A 17,330-nucleotide genomic window follows, 5' to 3' on the forward strand; every position below is an offset into this window, starting at 1 on the left:
AAGTATCATCAATACCAAGTGAACTATAGCAGCTCATTACAGGATATGCACTGACATAATACTGAAATATGGTGATTTGCCTACGTGTTGAGCTTTCTTTTTGCAGAAAAGTAGCCTGTACAGCCTATACCTGCTGGGGCAGGTATTAGAAGAAGAAGAAGATGATGATGATGATGATGTGGAATTGTGACCATGAATGGAGGAGGGTGCAATGTATAAGCATCTCACACATTTGAGTGGGTTGAGATCAAGTAAACTCACTGGAGGACACATGGTACATTACTGTCCTAGAACATGATAAATTCAATGTCTATCTAGGAACAGATGCAACATGGTAGAGTGCATGTGGTCTGCTGTGATATGCCAGTAAGCCATATCAGGCATATACTGGCCAATGGGAGTCCTAAATCTGACCAGCAAAACATATTTCATATCATGATAATACCTCCCTTGTTGTGAAAGGAGAAACCTTGTATAAGGATCCCACTGACTCATGCTTTAGTTTACTCATAACTCAGGTTATGAAGTCTGCATCCTGTGTGTGAAGTCAAGCCAAATTACTAAACTTCATATCCGCAATGCCATTATTAGTGTTGTCTCCTTGGATCTCCACTCTGCAAGGACAGAGTCCATCCATCATCATTATGAGTATTCTTTTTACTTTGAATACTGTACCCTCCATATTCAATTCTGGTCACCTCATACTCATCAGTGGCTAGCTCAACTTTTTCAAAGCATTAGTGAGATATGGTACAGTGATAATGCACTGTACCAATACTAAGGGATAGCAGTAATTATCTCTTAGTATTGTCTTATTTCCTAAGAGATAATTACAAGTAGCTAACCTTCCTGCTGAACTCTTCTAGTATAACACCAGAAGAGTTCAGCAAGATAGAATTGTAGGAGGCAGTGCATTTGAGCTATCTAGGCTTAGATAGAAGCAACCAGGACAAAATATATAATCAGGCTGCTGATTAAGGTAGAGGGAGCAAACAGAAAAGCAGATGGCATACATCAGCAAATTAACACTAGTCCAGGTAATTATGATGGAGGCTTCAGTGTTGGGGGGGGGAGAAGTAGACTGGAAGGAGAAAAGTCATATACTTCCTAGAATTTATGCAGCTACTAAGAGATAATTAATGAAATAGCATGTGATATAATTGGAGGATTTGTACACAACTAAAGTAGCTGATAGCCATGTTTGAAGCTCTGATTGAGAAGAGCAATCATGCAGTTAATAGAGGAGGTTTGCAAACATGGAATTAAAGAGTAGATGATTATAACAAACTAAGGAGGAGCTTGGAACTGTTTCATGGCATGAGTTTCTACAAATGATGTCAGCAGTGCATAGAAAATGGTCAAGGGATATTTGAAGGAAGCAGTAGCAGATTGTATACCCAAGGTCAGGAGAATAAATCAGAAGGAGTTAAATGGATGTGATGAGCCAGTAAGTAGGAGGTGCAGATAAAAGAATGTGGAGGATATATAATGTTGCGGAGGAGTGTGTGGCCAGCAAGAGTAGTAGCCAGAACCATTAAGAAAGCCAAATCCACTGAGCAGGCCAAATGAAATTCCAAAGATTCCTATGCTACATAGCCAGTGCAAGGAAGAGTGACTACAGAAGGATAACTTTAAAAGCAGTGTCAAACTCTGAGTCACTTCCATTATATGGAAGTGACTCTTTAAATCTTACCCATTGAATCTGACACCATTAATGTTTACATTTCCACTACTATTTAAAACCATGCTTTCACTCTTTCTACTATTAGTATGTAACCCATAATTCTGTGTCTAGAAAGTATACTTCCCAGATATTTAAACGGTAAAAACTTCAGATACTACTGTGTCCAGATTTGGTCACCTAGGTTTCTTCTTGATGGGGAGGAGGTGGAGAGGATCCAGAGGCGAGTGACCAAGATGATAGCAGGTCTGTGGAATGAACCTCATGAGAACAGGTTGAGGATTTGTGGGTTGCAAAAATTGGTTGATAGGCAGAGGAGAGGAGATATGATTGAGACATTCAAATTACTGAAGGGTTTCTATAAAATTAATTCAGAAGATATTTTTGAGAACAGGGCTGGTTGTGGGAGGACTAGGGGACATCCATGGAAACTGGGCAAAAGTGTGGTTAGTAAAGGTGTTAGAGCTGGGTTCTTTACTTTTAGAGTAGTGAATGAGTGGAATGTGCTCCCTGAGTCTGTGGTGGATGCCGTGACAGTGAATGAGTTTAAGGCGAGGTATGATAGATACTGTATGAATGTCGAATAGTTGTGACGAATATGATTCGGGGCCTCCCTCGATGAGTCTAATAACTCCCTGGAGTTGCCCGTAATAATAGTAATAGTAATAGATGTTTGGGAAGTATACTTTCTAGTGATGGAAGTTTAGATCAAGAGATAGTAGGATTTCACTGGGCCAAACTTTTTTTTTACAGTGTAAGTAGTCTGCTTTGGGACAAATTAAATAGTTGTGTTATTTAATCTGTGCATTAATGATATAGGAAATAATGTGAAGAAAAATATATAATTATTTGTTAATAATACAAAATTGAGTAGGGCAATACTTAATAAAGATCAGAGATAATGCAGGATATTTTAAATACTCTAAATGTGTGGGAAGCAATAATGATTGCTATTTTAATATAACAGTGTTAGGTTATGCACTTGGGGGTGAGAATATTACAAGTTGTGTGAATGAGAGCAAGAGAGAAAAAGAGACCATCGCAGGAGACTATGTAGGGAGGATGTGAGTAGAGGAGTGAGGAGTACGTTCTTTGCATAGACACATCAGCTTAAGGCATGGTTGGATGAGCATTGTGTACAATAGTGTGTACCTCCCATGATGAGTCTCTGACTCCATTGAAATCAGATGTTAATAATAATAAATAAAGGAGTTATGATATATCAGATGTTAATAATAATAATAATAAATATTAATAATAATAATAAATAATAATAAATATTTCATCCAAAAATGAACTTGGAGGGACAAAGGAATTAATATGAATGGTAAAAAAAAAACTAAATTATTTACAATATGCTGATGATATTGTAATAATAGCAAACAACAAAAGAGAACTAGAAAAATTATGAATTAAATACAGTATCAAATAAAGTAGGATTATACATAAATTATGAAAAAACTAAAATAATGATAAATATTGAAGGAAACCAGATAAGAGACATACAAATAACAATAGACAATAACAAAATAGATCAAGTACAAGATCATGTGTACTCTGGAAGAACTTTTACATTAGAAAAAAGAAGCTTTTATGAAATAAAAAAGAATTCAGCTAGTCTGGATGGCTTTTGGAAAATTGAAAAAAAAATTCCTATTTCTGGTTTTATTTTTATTGCAGTCAGTAGTAAAATAAAACCAAACTTTTTAACCAGTGCATCATCCTAGTTATGACATATACATCAAAGAGAGAGAGATGGTCAATAATCAAACAAATACTGGAAAACAAAATGAGGAAAACTGAGCACAGAATGGAGAGAGAGAGAGAGAAGGGAGGGGGGGGGCATGCTAAAAATCAGATTGCAAGACAAAACAAGGAATGAAGATATAAGAAAAGAAATAAAAGTGTTGGATATAGGAGAAGAGATTTAAAAAAAAAATTAAAATGGAGATGTGCAGGATATACTGCATGGATGAAAAGCAATAGATGGACAAAGAATAGTGGCATCCATATGAAGAAGGGCAAATGCCTGTACAACTAGAAAGAAGAGGGAAGGATGACCTATTGGAGAGAGATGTTTGTAGAATGTAGGCATCGGGAAGCCTTCAAAAGAGAGAGATGAAGGCTTCTCAGTGGAGAATGGCACAAGAAGACTATAACCAAAAATGATTATAAAAAGGACTTAGAAGTAGTAGGAGAAGAGATTATTGTGTGACAGCTTATTAAATCTAGAAATTTCAATTATTACAATATATTATTAGAAGGTTCACCAATTTTTCCATATTCAGAATTTATTTTCTTTTGTTCAGATGGCAGGGGATGCATATAGGATAAGATTCCAAAATAAGAAAAGTGAGATATTGCAATAGTTAAGATGAGGGAAAACAAGTCTGCAGATATGTTTAATAATATACACTTTTCTTTTTCTTAAAATTTTCTTTTTTAATCAAGTCTGTTCACTTCAAAAAAAGTCTTTCTTCTTAAATAACAAATTTATGAATATGAAAAACAGTTACAATACAGACAATTTTTGAAAATATGAAAATCATCAATAAACACTGCAGCCAGAACAGTATTTGTTGTTGACAAAAACCATAATACCATCTGAAATGTAATAAAGTTGCAAAATATATTATGCAGAAAATAAAATAAAAAGATATTGCACAATAATAAAAATGTATCTATAAAATTAAAAATATAGTAAGTCACATCTGTATATAAAGTTATTAAAGGATCAAGTATTCAAGGACCTGATTCCTATTTGAATTCTGTGGAGGTTTACAAGTAGGTGACCACTGCATATTTCCTGGAGCTACTGGAGTCCTATGAGAAGATGGGGTAGGTTCCAAAAAGCTAAAAGAAAATAAACACTCATCAAGCTTTCAGCCAGTTATAATTTCTTATTAGAAGCAATATAACTTTTCAAATGACAATAACAACAACAAAAAAAAAAAAAAATGCACAATTTCAACTACATTCTGACACTTAATCAGCATATTTTGCTCTCTCTCCCTCCCCATAGCAAAGTCGAAATCCACCAAACCCCTCATCCTTAATGATTTCCTGTACAAATTCCTTACAATCACTGATTACTTACACAGAAAAAAAAAAAAAAGGGTACATATAATAATCAAACTTCCTCAATCTGTGGTGCAAATTCTGCAATCCTTTGTAGCTTCATTAAGGGATATTCTGCAATTCGATATTTCTGTGATATGCCTCTGTGTTTACTCAGCCATCTTTATCACAAAACTGAAGGGACAAAATCTGAGTATAGCAATTATGTCTTGCCTTCAAGGTACTATCACTGTGCTATGAAATTCACTAATTTAACTCTAGAATTTCTGGTCATGAATGAAAAGACTAACTATATGTATAAAACTAAGCCAAGACAAGATTAATTGAGTTATGACATACTCATTAACAAAAAAAAAAAAAAATATACAATAAATGCACTTTAATAAATAACAGGAAATATATTTAGAACTAAGCTCTATAACAAGGTTAAAATATAAAGTATAAAAATGTTTTCAACCATTTACAAAATCCCTTGTGCTGGTAAAGAGAAGGAAGAATACACAGAATAAGCTTTAGTGTCTGAACAGATGAAACTACATGCATAATGAGTGAGAGAGAGAGAGAATCTGCTAATTATATTAGAGTAGTACACAAATCATGTTAATTATTATTACCATCAAAACTTCACAGCAAGCATCCAAAGATCCTAAAGGCTGGATTTTCTCTGGAATTTCCTCTCCTCAAAGTTCACAAAGACAGCTCAGATAGACAACTTAGACATAGCAGTAAAAATAGCTGTAGTGTCACACTGGTTTATGTGCACAATATACAAGGAACCACAATCATAACAGCCTCTGTGAGCATATACTGGTCTTATTCCTATTGGAATAAGACCAGTATATGCAAGAATACTATGCAACTAAATATGCTACTTTTCAGCACTTCTAGTAGAAAACTGCTACTTTAAAAGGAAAGTAATCTCTCTCTCTCTCTCTCTCTCTCTGGTCACAGGCAGTTAAATCAAGTACCACATATACAAATGCATAGGCATGAGGAGATGGTCATGCAGAAAGTAAATGAATCAACTAAACAAGGCTCTGATGACATTAGTAACATAAATAGCCATAATTTAATCATACTTTTCTATATTACATCTTAATTAAACATTGTCATTTATATTGAAAGGTTATTTCTCACTAGGTTAGACTATAACAAATTTAGTTTAATCCTTTATCCCAATGAGAGCAAACAAAGTTTGTGCCTGAAAATATCTTCAGGACTGAATATAGTGTTGTACTATCTTACCTGGGTAAGTAGTACAACACCAGGCAACTCGGAGCAAAGGTGGGGGCAAGCTACCAACACTCCTATCCCATATCTCCCATAATGCAAAACACATCTCCTTGTGGATATGTATACTGTTATGCATTAAGGGATTGGCCACTACCCAGACTAGTTTCAACCTTTATTGGTCGAAACTAGTTGGTTTTATTAAATATAATTTAATAAAAAAAAAGGGGTGGCAAACCTTTTGGCAACTCCTATAGGTAAAGATGACCTTGCTACTGCTTCTGCCTGGTATCTCCAACTCTGGGCCTGGCTCCCACTGAAGAGACCTCAATAAAGGTTGCAACTAGTCTGGGTAGTGACCCATCCCTTAATGCATAACAGTATACATATCCACAAGGAGATGTGTTTTGTATTATGGGAGATACTGGGATAAGAGTTGGTAGCTTGCCCCACCTTTGCTCCGAGTTGCCTGGTGTTGTACTACTTACCCAGGTAAGATAGTACAACACTATATTCAGCCCTGAAGATATTTTCAGGCACAAACTTTGTTTGCGCTCACTGGGATAAAGGATTAAACTAAATTTGTTATAGTCTAACCTAGTGAAAAATAAACTTTCAACATCTTTATCTAAATCAAGAGTAATTTAATAAAAAAAAGGTGGCAAACCTTTTGGCAACTCCTATAGGTAAAGATGACCTTGCTACTGCTTCTGCCTGGTATCTCCAACTCTGGGCCTGGCTCCCACTGAAGAGACCTCAATAAAGGTCAAAACTAGTCTGGGTAGTGGCCAATCCCTTAATGCATAACAGTATACATATCCACAAGGAGATGTGTTTTGCATTATGGGAAATACTGGGATAGGAGTGTTGGTAGCTTGCCCCCACCTTTGCTCCGAGTTGCCTGGTGTTGTACTACTTACCCAGGTAAGATAGTACAACACTATATTCAGTCCTGAAGATATTTTCAGGCACAAACTTTGTTTGCTCTCACTGGGATAAAGGATTAAACTAAATTTGTTATTGTCATTTATAACAGCAAAATAATGTAAGAAACACACAGAAGTAATAATTACAAAAATAAAAACTGCATACAGTCCTGCAGTGGTTTTGTGTTTGCATCATTCAGACAATATTTGCCATTCACATGATATGAAACAGCCACTAAATGAAAGAGGGGGGGGGTGCTAAAACCACGAATTCAGAGAAATATCAGAACTGAAATGAGAATGAATCAATACCTTACACAACAGAACCATAGCCTCACTTATTCAACTAGCCAGTGCACTCTCTTCGTAAAAATCATAACTCCCATAAAAAATATTTAATAACTGTTAACAAATAATACTTATATTCTGATCTCCATTCCAGTTATTCCACCCCATATAAGCTCTTCACATCATCCATCATCTACCTTCAATGTTATTAATATAACAGTCTGCCCTCAGTATATTATGTATTTAAATACATTTTTACAACAGCTGTAATTTCGAATTCTAGTGTTTAAGTTTATAAGTTGATTGTTATTTATCGTGTTTTAGGAAATTACAACATAGAAGATATAATAACTAAACAGATTTAATTATTTATTGTGAAGAACAGGAATGTAAGTGGATATGGAATTAAACACAATAATTAATTATTAAAAACAACACATAAGTCCACAGTAATAACTTTAATTAATAAATAAGGTAGATATTTCATAAAAGATATTACTAAAACTAATAGTACATCTTCAGGTGTTGCAAACAGATAGGAATAGAATACAAGTAACGAACATTCGGTGGATCACCTATTAAAATACATTGTTGTCGCGAGCTAGGAAATGAAAGAAATTAATAAATAATTAATATTTAAGATAATTAGATTTATAATGATTACATAAAATAAAAGTCTGCCAGATCTTCGAGAGAGAGAGAGAGAGGCAATCATTTCGATTTAAATTTGGTTGGTGTAAAAATGCTTCACAACTTTCTTTAAAGAGGCGTTCATATTTGAACCTGCATCTATGAAGGAGAATAGCTTTATCCCACTGGATATTATGGGTAATGGTAATACTGTATTGTGCTAGACCAGACTTCTGAGGTTTGTTGTAATCAATATAATATTGATGTTCTTTAATTCTTTTTTCCACAGAACAGCCAGTTTGTCAATTCCTTGTGAATTTGGTAAATTCACAAGGAATTGACAAACGATGTTTGCGATGTTTTTTATTTTGGAGAAACTGGCCGTTCTGTGGAAAAAAGAATTAAAGAACATCAATATTATATTGATTACAACAAACCTCAGAAGTCTGGTCTAGCACAACATAGTATTACCACTACCCATAATATCAAGTGGGATAAAGTTATTCTCCTTCATAGATGCAGGTTCAAATATGAACGCCTCTTTAAAGAAAGTTGTGAAGCTATTTTACACTGACCAAATTTAAATCGAAATGATTGCCTCTCTCTCACGCGAAGATCTGGGAGACTTTTATTTAATGTAATCATTAAAAAACTAATTATCTTAAATATTAATTATTTATTAATTTCTTTCATTTCCTAGCTCACAATAACATTGTATTTTAATAGGTGATCCACCGAATGTTCGTTACTTGTATTCTATTCCTATCTGTTTGTAATACTGAAGATGTACTATTAGTTTTAGTACGAAATATCTACCTTATTTATTAATTAAAGTTATTACTGTGGACTTACATGTTCTTTTTAATAATTATACTATGCCACAGGTTCCTCTAAAAATAACAATAATTAATGTTATTTCTATAAAATTTTTCCCCAAGTATCAAGAGCATCTTCAGTATGAAATTCAACAACCATCAGTGACAAAATAAACATTCAAAAATGAGAATATGTGAGCAACATGATGATATAGAGACATATTCTAAAGTATTTATAGGGCTCAACAATTTGAACAAGTTGTATATACCGACAGTGATGGAATATATGAACAACATTTTGTCATCCATTCTAGCATATTTACTTGTCAAAACAAGTTTTATTAGCAAATAGAAGTTACCACCATGGGTAGTCTTTTTTCTCCTACACTTGCAAACTACTTTATGGAGTGTGTTAAACAGTGACTACTTGATAACATCAATCCTAGGCCTTATGGTACAGATACATAGATGCAATATGACAGGACTTCCCTTCCAAGCTTCAAAATTTCATTGCAAAGATTAATGCTGTTCTTCTTCAAATACCACTTATTCTTGATTATAATAAATGTAGTTTAATCCTTTATCCAAGTGTGAGCAAACAAAGTTTGTGCCTGAAAGTATCTTCAGGACTGGGGTAAGGTGGTACAACACCAGGCAACTCGTTGCAAAGGTGGAGCAAGCATCCCTTAATGCATAACATTAGACATATCCGCAAGGAGATGTGTTTTGCATTATAGGAGATACTGAGATAGGAGTGTTGGTTTCTTGCTCCACCTTTGCAACGAGTTTCCCAGGTGTTGTACCACCTTACCCCAGTCCTGAAGATACTTTCAGGCGCAAACTTTGTTTGCTCACACTTGGATAAAGGATTAAACTACATTTATTATACTCTAACCAAGTAAAAAATAAACTTTCAACCACTTATTCTTGAAGTGGAAAAGAATCATTGCATTTCTTTTTTAGGCCTCCTTATTCTTTGGACACCAAACTTTATAACCATGCTCAATTGCAGCCCATCCTTGTCAGAAATCTAGCACTATCAGGTGTCTCATATATCATGCTCTACTGAAGTGTTGCTGGTGCAAGAAACAAATTTTATAAAGACTACTTATTTGTCTAAAAGCTTCACCATGTCCTTTATGGTTATGGAATTTCCAGGTCACCTTCCTACCAAGAAGTTATCAACCATATTGCCATTTCTTGTATCCATCTCTTATATCTTGTATTTCTGCAAAAATCAAACAATTAATTAGATCTGTTGAACTCAAAAGGTCTGCAAAGGATAAGCTGCAGTCTATCTCAATGTTTACCAGATACCTTACATCTATTAGCTGTCTTAATTTGACTAAATTGGGAGATCTGCAGCTGATTGTCATTTACTAAGTGACTAAAAATGAATATTTTTACTAAATTAGATTATTATTATTATTATTATTAAACACCTCCAAGGAGTCCAAAGACTCATCGAGGGAGGGCATCAACTTTACAACTCTGCATCTCACTACTCCACCAACCTTCATCATCTAATACCAATGCCATCTACCGCTGACTACCACCACTAGTGCTTTCACAGACAATCACAAACATTCATGCCCATGGCGAGATTCGAATCCACAGCCTTTTGGCTGGAGAGCAGATATGCTAACCAGCCAACCAGGCGGGCAAAGATTCCATGAGTCAGATCAATATGGACTTTCTGAACATGCAATTCCCACCAAGCATGAATCCTTTGAAAGAAGACTAAGGTCTTACACAAAAGCCATTTTCTTTTAGAATGATTATACAAAGAAAGTTGTGAAGCCTTACTTCAATGTTGCAATTTGAAGAGAAACAATAAATTAAAGCTATCTCCCTTATGAGAAATTGTTGTTCTTCACACACACTATCCTCAAACAGTTTTATTTTGATATATATGCATATATAATTCTATAAAATGAAACAACTCTCACATAAATCTTCTGTTGTTGTTATTGTATTAATTATGTTTGCTTACTTTCCAATTCTTCACAATACAACAAGTTCATTCTCACCATATGGAACAATCTGAATAGTGACTTCTTCATACCACTGATCCTGGGCATTCTTTATAGTACAGATACAGATGAAATTATTGCAATATGGCAGTGTTCCCCCTTCTAAGCTTCATGATTTTATTACAAGAACAACAGAACAATATACTGGTGCAGATACATGTATGCAGGCACTATATGAGTAAGTGAGACTGATAAGATGAAACACAGGGAGGTCCATAGTCCTAAAATGTGTGCCACCTATTGACCTTGATTGAGTTCTTGGCCATTGGGCTGATTGTCTGTGAATGAGAATTTCCCAGATGAGAGACAATTTAATGCAACCATATTTGTCGAAGTTAGGATAGTTCGTGAGGAGACAGAGACTGAGTCAAGGAATAATCTTTCACATTTACATTTGTTTTTATTAAGTAAGGTGGCATTTTTCCAATGATCCTCTGGCAGGTGTCCAAGGCATGGACTGCTAATCCTGAGCAGCCACAGGTTGGAGCTGATGTACTCTTGATGCTCCAAGATCCTGATGCTAGCTGTTCTGTCTGTTCGGTCACAGCAGAAAAGATTGCACCTGCAAGATATTTTCTAGAGCCAAGTAAATCCATGTTGTACCTGATCTAATGGTATCTGTTCAGCGGTCTACATTACAGATTGTCCAGACAATGGCATTCATCATGGCACCACTCCTCATCTGGTGTATAAATAGCTTTGTTGGTGTAAGCAAATTCAAACTTTACAGACTTCTAAAAAATATCATCTCCTGGATGTTGCAAACAAATCAAAACCTAAAATCCCATTAAAACCAATTCAAAACCACTCACAGTACTAATGTAAAACAGGCTTAAAACCTTTTGGGAGTAGGAGTCATAAAAAAAAATTTCAGATCCCCCTCCCTCCCTAAGATATATGGACTGCCAATGTGACATTACACTTATTTGTGTATGGAATAGATTCATCCACTTATAAACTAGCTAAACATATAACCAAAGTGCGCTCTTATCCTCCAAAATACTGACTTAATTTTGATTTCTCCTCATTATTCACCAGCATTCCACTTACAGATACCTTTCACCTAATCCAAACTCTCATAGCTCCCAATATCTCAGCCCCATTTCAGTTCACCATGAACTCAGGCTTTTTGTTTGGTAAGGCAAATTCTACAAACAATGCAGAAAACAAAGGTCTGAGTGAGACAGTTTAATGCATCCTTTTTAAACATCTCTCCATCACTTCCCCATCCCAAAAATGTGGCATTATAAAAATCTTAGTCAAGAGAGAAAAATTAATTTGCTTTGATGAAAATGCACTAAATTCTGAACTCAACATACACGATACCTTCCTTTTTTAGCCAATGGCTATAACCCCCACCAGATCAGAAGATTAACATTCCATACCACCTGCCCCTTCCTCCTCAAAACACAGACTACAATAAATCCATCACTAGCCCATACATCCATGGTGTCTCTGAAAGGCCAAGATCCTAAAGAAATACAACCTTCTGACCATCTTCAAACCATACAAGAAATTATCATTCCTTATCTGTTCTTCTAGAGACTAGCAACAACTGGATTTGCCTGAAGACTGCCTTGCAGATGCAGTCTTCTTCTATCTATATGTTCACTGGACATCTACAGATGCCATATGGTCACCCCGATGCTCGGTGATGTGCCACACCATGCCTCGCTACGTAGTCCTGTTGTTTGCTTTTCTGGTGGCCTCAACTCTCTGAAGATCAGTCACTCCACACACACACACACCATCCATCCATCTCATTGATGGTCTACCCCTTTCTCTTTTTCCAGGAACTTTACCTTCTATTACTGTTCTGAGAAGTCCCCCCTTCCATCCTTTCTATGTGTCCAAAATATTTTAACATTCTTCTGTCAATATCCTTAAGGAGCTTTAAAGTTCTACTGATCTTTTCTAACACCCATTCATTTGTACGCCTTTTAGTATATGATATCTTCAACAGCCTTCTGTAACATCTCAAAAGCAGATATCCATTTTTTATCTGACTTCTTTAGGTTCCAAGTCTCACATCCATAAGTCGCTGTTGGAAAAACAACTGTATCCAAAATCCTCAACTTGGTTCCCATGGAGATAGATCCATCCTTCCAGATTTTAGACAGGTCTCTGACTGTTGTTTTAGCCATTCCTAACCTTCTTCAGACGTCTTCTGAACAGCAATTCTTCACATTAATAATGGATCCCAGGTACTCAAACTTGCTAACTTCCTCAATTCTTTCTCCATTAAGGTACACTTGTTTCTCAGGAACTTCTCTGTTTGTATTTCCTTTGAGAATCATAATCTTTGTCTTTCTAGGATTGAGTTGAAGTCCTCTGTTATTACTGATCTTGTTAACTTTGTCTAGAATTAATCCTAGTTCTTCCATGTCATTACAAAGGAGTACTGTATCATCAGAATACCTCAGATTACTGATCAATCTAACTCCTATCCTAATTCCTGTCCTAGCCTCATCCAATGTTTCATGCATGATGTCCTCTGCATATATACTAAACAAGTGAGAAGAAAGTAAACATCCTTGCCTAACTCCTTTTCCAATTTGAAGCCAGTGTCAATCGAACACCTGTTCTTACTGTGGCTTCTTGCTCCCTGTACAAGTTGGCTATCAACCTGGTAGTGTGTTGAGGAAAACCCATTTTTTTTCATTACTTCCCACTGTTTCACATGCTCAACACAGTCAATACAGGATGCACACTTCTTAATATGGCCAAATAGGCAGGACAGCTAACTTCAGGATCTGGGAGCACTGAGACTGCATCAAATTCCACCATTATGGCTGCTTAAGATTATGCCTTCACAAATGATAGTTTGTAAAGGCATAATCTAAGAATAATAATAACCTCAGAAAATATAGTTGTAATAAATTGCCTCTCATCTGAGAAATTCTCATCCACAGACAATTAGCCCAATGGCCAAAACACCCGATTAAGTGCAACAGGCGATGCAATTTAGAAGTATAGGCCTTTCTGTTTATCCTTTTCAGTCCTGCTTACTCATAAAATAAATGAGACTGAATGTGCATCTCTGTACTAGCATATTGTTTTCCTGATGATGCTAATTTAACAATGTTGAAATATCATCATCAAATTCTTGATATGTACCCTCAAGGGGGTGTACAGGATATGATAGTACTGCATGAAAAACTTACACCCTTACTAACTTCCTATGTACAATTTTCCTCCAAATCAATATGTTACCTGTCAATACATTAATATTATCAGATATTATATTTCTATCTTCTAAGACACTTTTTACTGTATCAATCTGCATATATATTGGTCTTCCTCTGGATCTTTTTCCTGTGAACCTGGCAAAGAACACTTGTTTTGCTAATCTTTCCTCTCCCATTCTGTTTAAGTGACCATACCACCTGAGATTAGCTCTGCTAATGCATTCCTCCTGGATGCTGACAATATTAAGTTCTTTCCCAATATACTCGTTTTTAATATGACATTGCTATTTATGCTATCTATTCACCCCTCTAATCTTTCTTAGGACTCTCATATCTGCAGTCTCTAGTCTTTGGTCAAGTGTCTTACTTCTGACCCAGCTCTCAGATCCATAGGTTAAAACTGGTTTGAACATTGTCTTGTATACAGCTAATTTAGTTTTGACTAATTTCACTCTTATTCCATATAAATTTATTCAGTTGACTTCCTACCATTCCAGCTTTGCTGATTCTGCTGTCTATTTCCATATTTAATTTACCATTTTCACTAAAAATCCCTCCCCTTGATGAGTCCTTGGACTCCCGGAGGTGTCAAATAATAATAATAAAAAAATCGTGCCTAAGTAGCAGAAATGTTTTACTTGTACTATAGGTTCTTCATTCAAAATACAGTTGATATTTTCAATGCTTCTGCCTATTTTCATTGTCTTTGTCTTGTTGTTGTTGATCTTCATACGAAATCAATTACAAGAGTTGAATTTAGTCAGGGAATCTTGCAGATTTGTAAGATTCATCATCTGCTTCTCGTGGAAAGGCTTAGACATTGGTTATGCATTTTTTACTAAATAATTTAAGGAAATTACAACATCAACTATGATATACATTAAAATAAATTTTAATATACTTCAATATTTCGGCAACGTCTCGTTGCTATTTTCAAGAAACTTAAGAACAAGACATGTGCACGCAGGCACAACAGACAGTAAGTGAGAAAGAAGCAGAAAGCTATTATTTCTCCTAAAGTCCTGATGGTGCCCCCTAGCAGGCAATGTTGGTATTCTTGGACGATTGGGCTGAAGGTCTCCTGATGTAGGTTTCCCAAATTTGAGGAAGTCTCATGCAGCCAAATTTGTTGAGGTTTGGATTGTTTCTTAGGGCTGAAGTTGATTCCATGAAAAGCCTTTCATATTTGTATTTACTCCGGTGTATTATCCTCGCTTTCTTCCACCGTATTCTATGGCAGGTATCCAGCGCATGGTCAGCAAGACCAGAGTGGCTGTATTGGTGAAACCGGATGTAATCCTTGTGTTCTGAAATTCTGTTATTTGCTGTCCTGCCTGTTTGGCCAAAGTAGGACAGCTTACAGCTGCAAGGGACGTGGTATACACCAGGTAGGTCTAGGGGGTGGGGGGAGGTTGGTCTTTAGTAGAGCAGATAAAGGATGCCAATTTTTTATATGGTCAGTAACAAAAAGTTAAATCATGTTTTTTTTAGGATTTTTGTAATTTTTTCTGAGGTGCCTCGGACATAGGGTATGATTGAGATTACTCTCAATCCAGGATTACTCTGGAGCGAGAGTAATCCTTGTTGTGAGGGGGGGGGTTGTGGTTTACTGGTTTCAATATTTTTTGGATTTTTTTTTGGAGGGTAGCCATTGGCTAAGAAAGTGTTGAGAATGTGGTTTAGTTCTGTGGTTAGGGCATTGTCATTTGAACAGATAAGTTTAGCCCTGCTGTGTAGTGTCTTAATGACTCCATATTGTTGCGAGGAGGGGTGGTGGGATTGTTGGTGAATGTATCTGCCTATATGGGTGGATTTTCTATAGACTAAGAAAACCAAGGTTCCATCAGGCTGGCAGGTGACTAGTGTGTCTAAGAAAGGAAGGCAGTTGTTTTTTTCTTCTTCCAGGGTGAATTTGATTCTGGGGTGTTGGTTGTTTAAGCATGTTAGGAAGGAGAGGAGTGCATCGGAGCCATGTGGCCAAACAGCGAACACATCATCAACATAGCGAAGCCAAATGGTTGGTTTTTGTGGGGCAGAGTTTAAGGCTTTCTCTTCAAAAGTCTCCATATAAAAGTTGGCCAAGGGTGGGGAGAGTGGAGAACCCATGGCTGTCCCCTCTTTGTTTGTAGAATTTTCCTTGCCAAACAAAATAGCTTGAGGTCATTGTGAACTGAAATAGGGCTGTGATATCAGGAGGAAATTTAGCTTGGATCCTTAGAGCTAATCCAAGCTAAAAGTGTTATTTTGTATGGCAAAATGCCTTCTACTTACAAAGAGAAGGCACAGCCATGGGCTCACCATTATCCCCCCCCCCATTGCTAACTTTTACATGGAACATTTTGAGCAACTTGCCCTAGATTCCTCCCCTCTAAAACCCAAAGTCTGGCTTAGATACGTTGACGATGTTTTCGCGATCTGGTCCCATGACCGCCAGACATTAGACACATTCCTTAGCCACCTAAACAAACAACACAAACGCATACAGTTTACAATTGAAATTGAAAAACACAACACACTTCTGTTTCTAGATACACTTGTCACATGTCTTCCCTCTGGCAATCTTTCCTTCACTGTTTACCGAAAACCGACACATATGGGACAATATATACACATAAACTCCTACCACCACTCAACACAAAAATTAGGTGTCATCAACATGCTAAAAAACAGAGCTCAGACAATCCATTCCAGTGAACAGGCACTGAAAGACGAATTTAAAATTATCAGTAATAACCTACAAAAAAATGGATACAGCCAAAACACTATTAACAAAATTCTCTACAAAACCACAATAAAAAACAAAGACAAACCAGACTACAGTAAAACTATAACATTCCCTACATTAAAGGAATATCAGACAAAATAAACAGAGTACTACAAAAGTACAGAATCAAAGCCACCTTTAAACCTCCTGCAAAATTAAAAAGCTTACTCAACTCATCCAAAGACCCACTCCCTCCACTAGCCCACCTTGGAGTATACCGGATTTATTGTACTTGCAACATACCATATATAGGAGAAACAGGACACACAATTCCTATTAGACAAAAGGAACATAAACGACACATTAAATATAATAATTATGGTGAAGCTGGCCTTTCTGATCATGCCCTGAATACCTTACACAGAATTGACTAGAAAACCACCAGCTATCTACATCACACTAAAATATGGTATGAAAACGGAAATTCAAGGAAGCCTGTGAGATTATTATCAACCATCCCAATCTGAAAAATAATGATGGTCTAAAAATCCCAAACATATGGAAGATATATATTTGACCCACAGAATCTTCCTCACTAAGAACAACTATAAACAAGACTGTAGAAAATCCAGTATTGCAAATCAAAAATAAGAATTTAATACTAAAAATAGGACACCAATTGTTTCTGAAAGAAAACCATCTAAAAGAATGTTTATTCCTGTCATTGTAAAATAGAATTTAGCTTGATGTAATTATT

General features: G+C 36.0%; 1 protein-coding gene across 1 annotated transcript in view; it reads right to left on the bottom strand.

Moving 5' to 3' along the window:
- The window catches only part of LOC150098108 (band 4.1-like protein 4), a 637,189-nt gene that overhangs the window by 63,372 nt on the left and 556,487 nt on the right, over positions 1–17,330 (bottom strand). The window contains exon 26 of the mRNA XM_090406685.1: positions 4,432–4,534. Coding sequence (XP_090262811.1) covers positions 4,432–4,534 — 103 coding nt within the window. The remainder of the gene's footprint in view (positions 1–4,431; positions 4,535–17,330) is intronic.

The sequence above is a fragment of the Typopeltis vanoorti genome, chromosome 16 (genome assembly GCF_054136105.1).
Source record: "Typopeltis vanoorti isolate ZY-2024b chromosome 16, IOZ_Tvanoo_1.0, whole genome shotgun sequence".
Taxonomy (NCBI): Eukaryota; Metazoa; Arthropoda; class Arachnida; order Uropygi; family Thelyphonidae; genus Typopeltis; species Typopeltis vanoorti.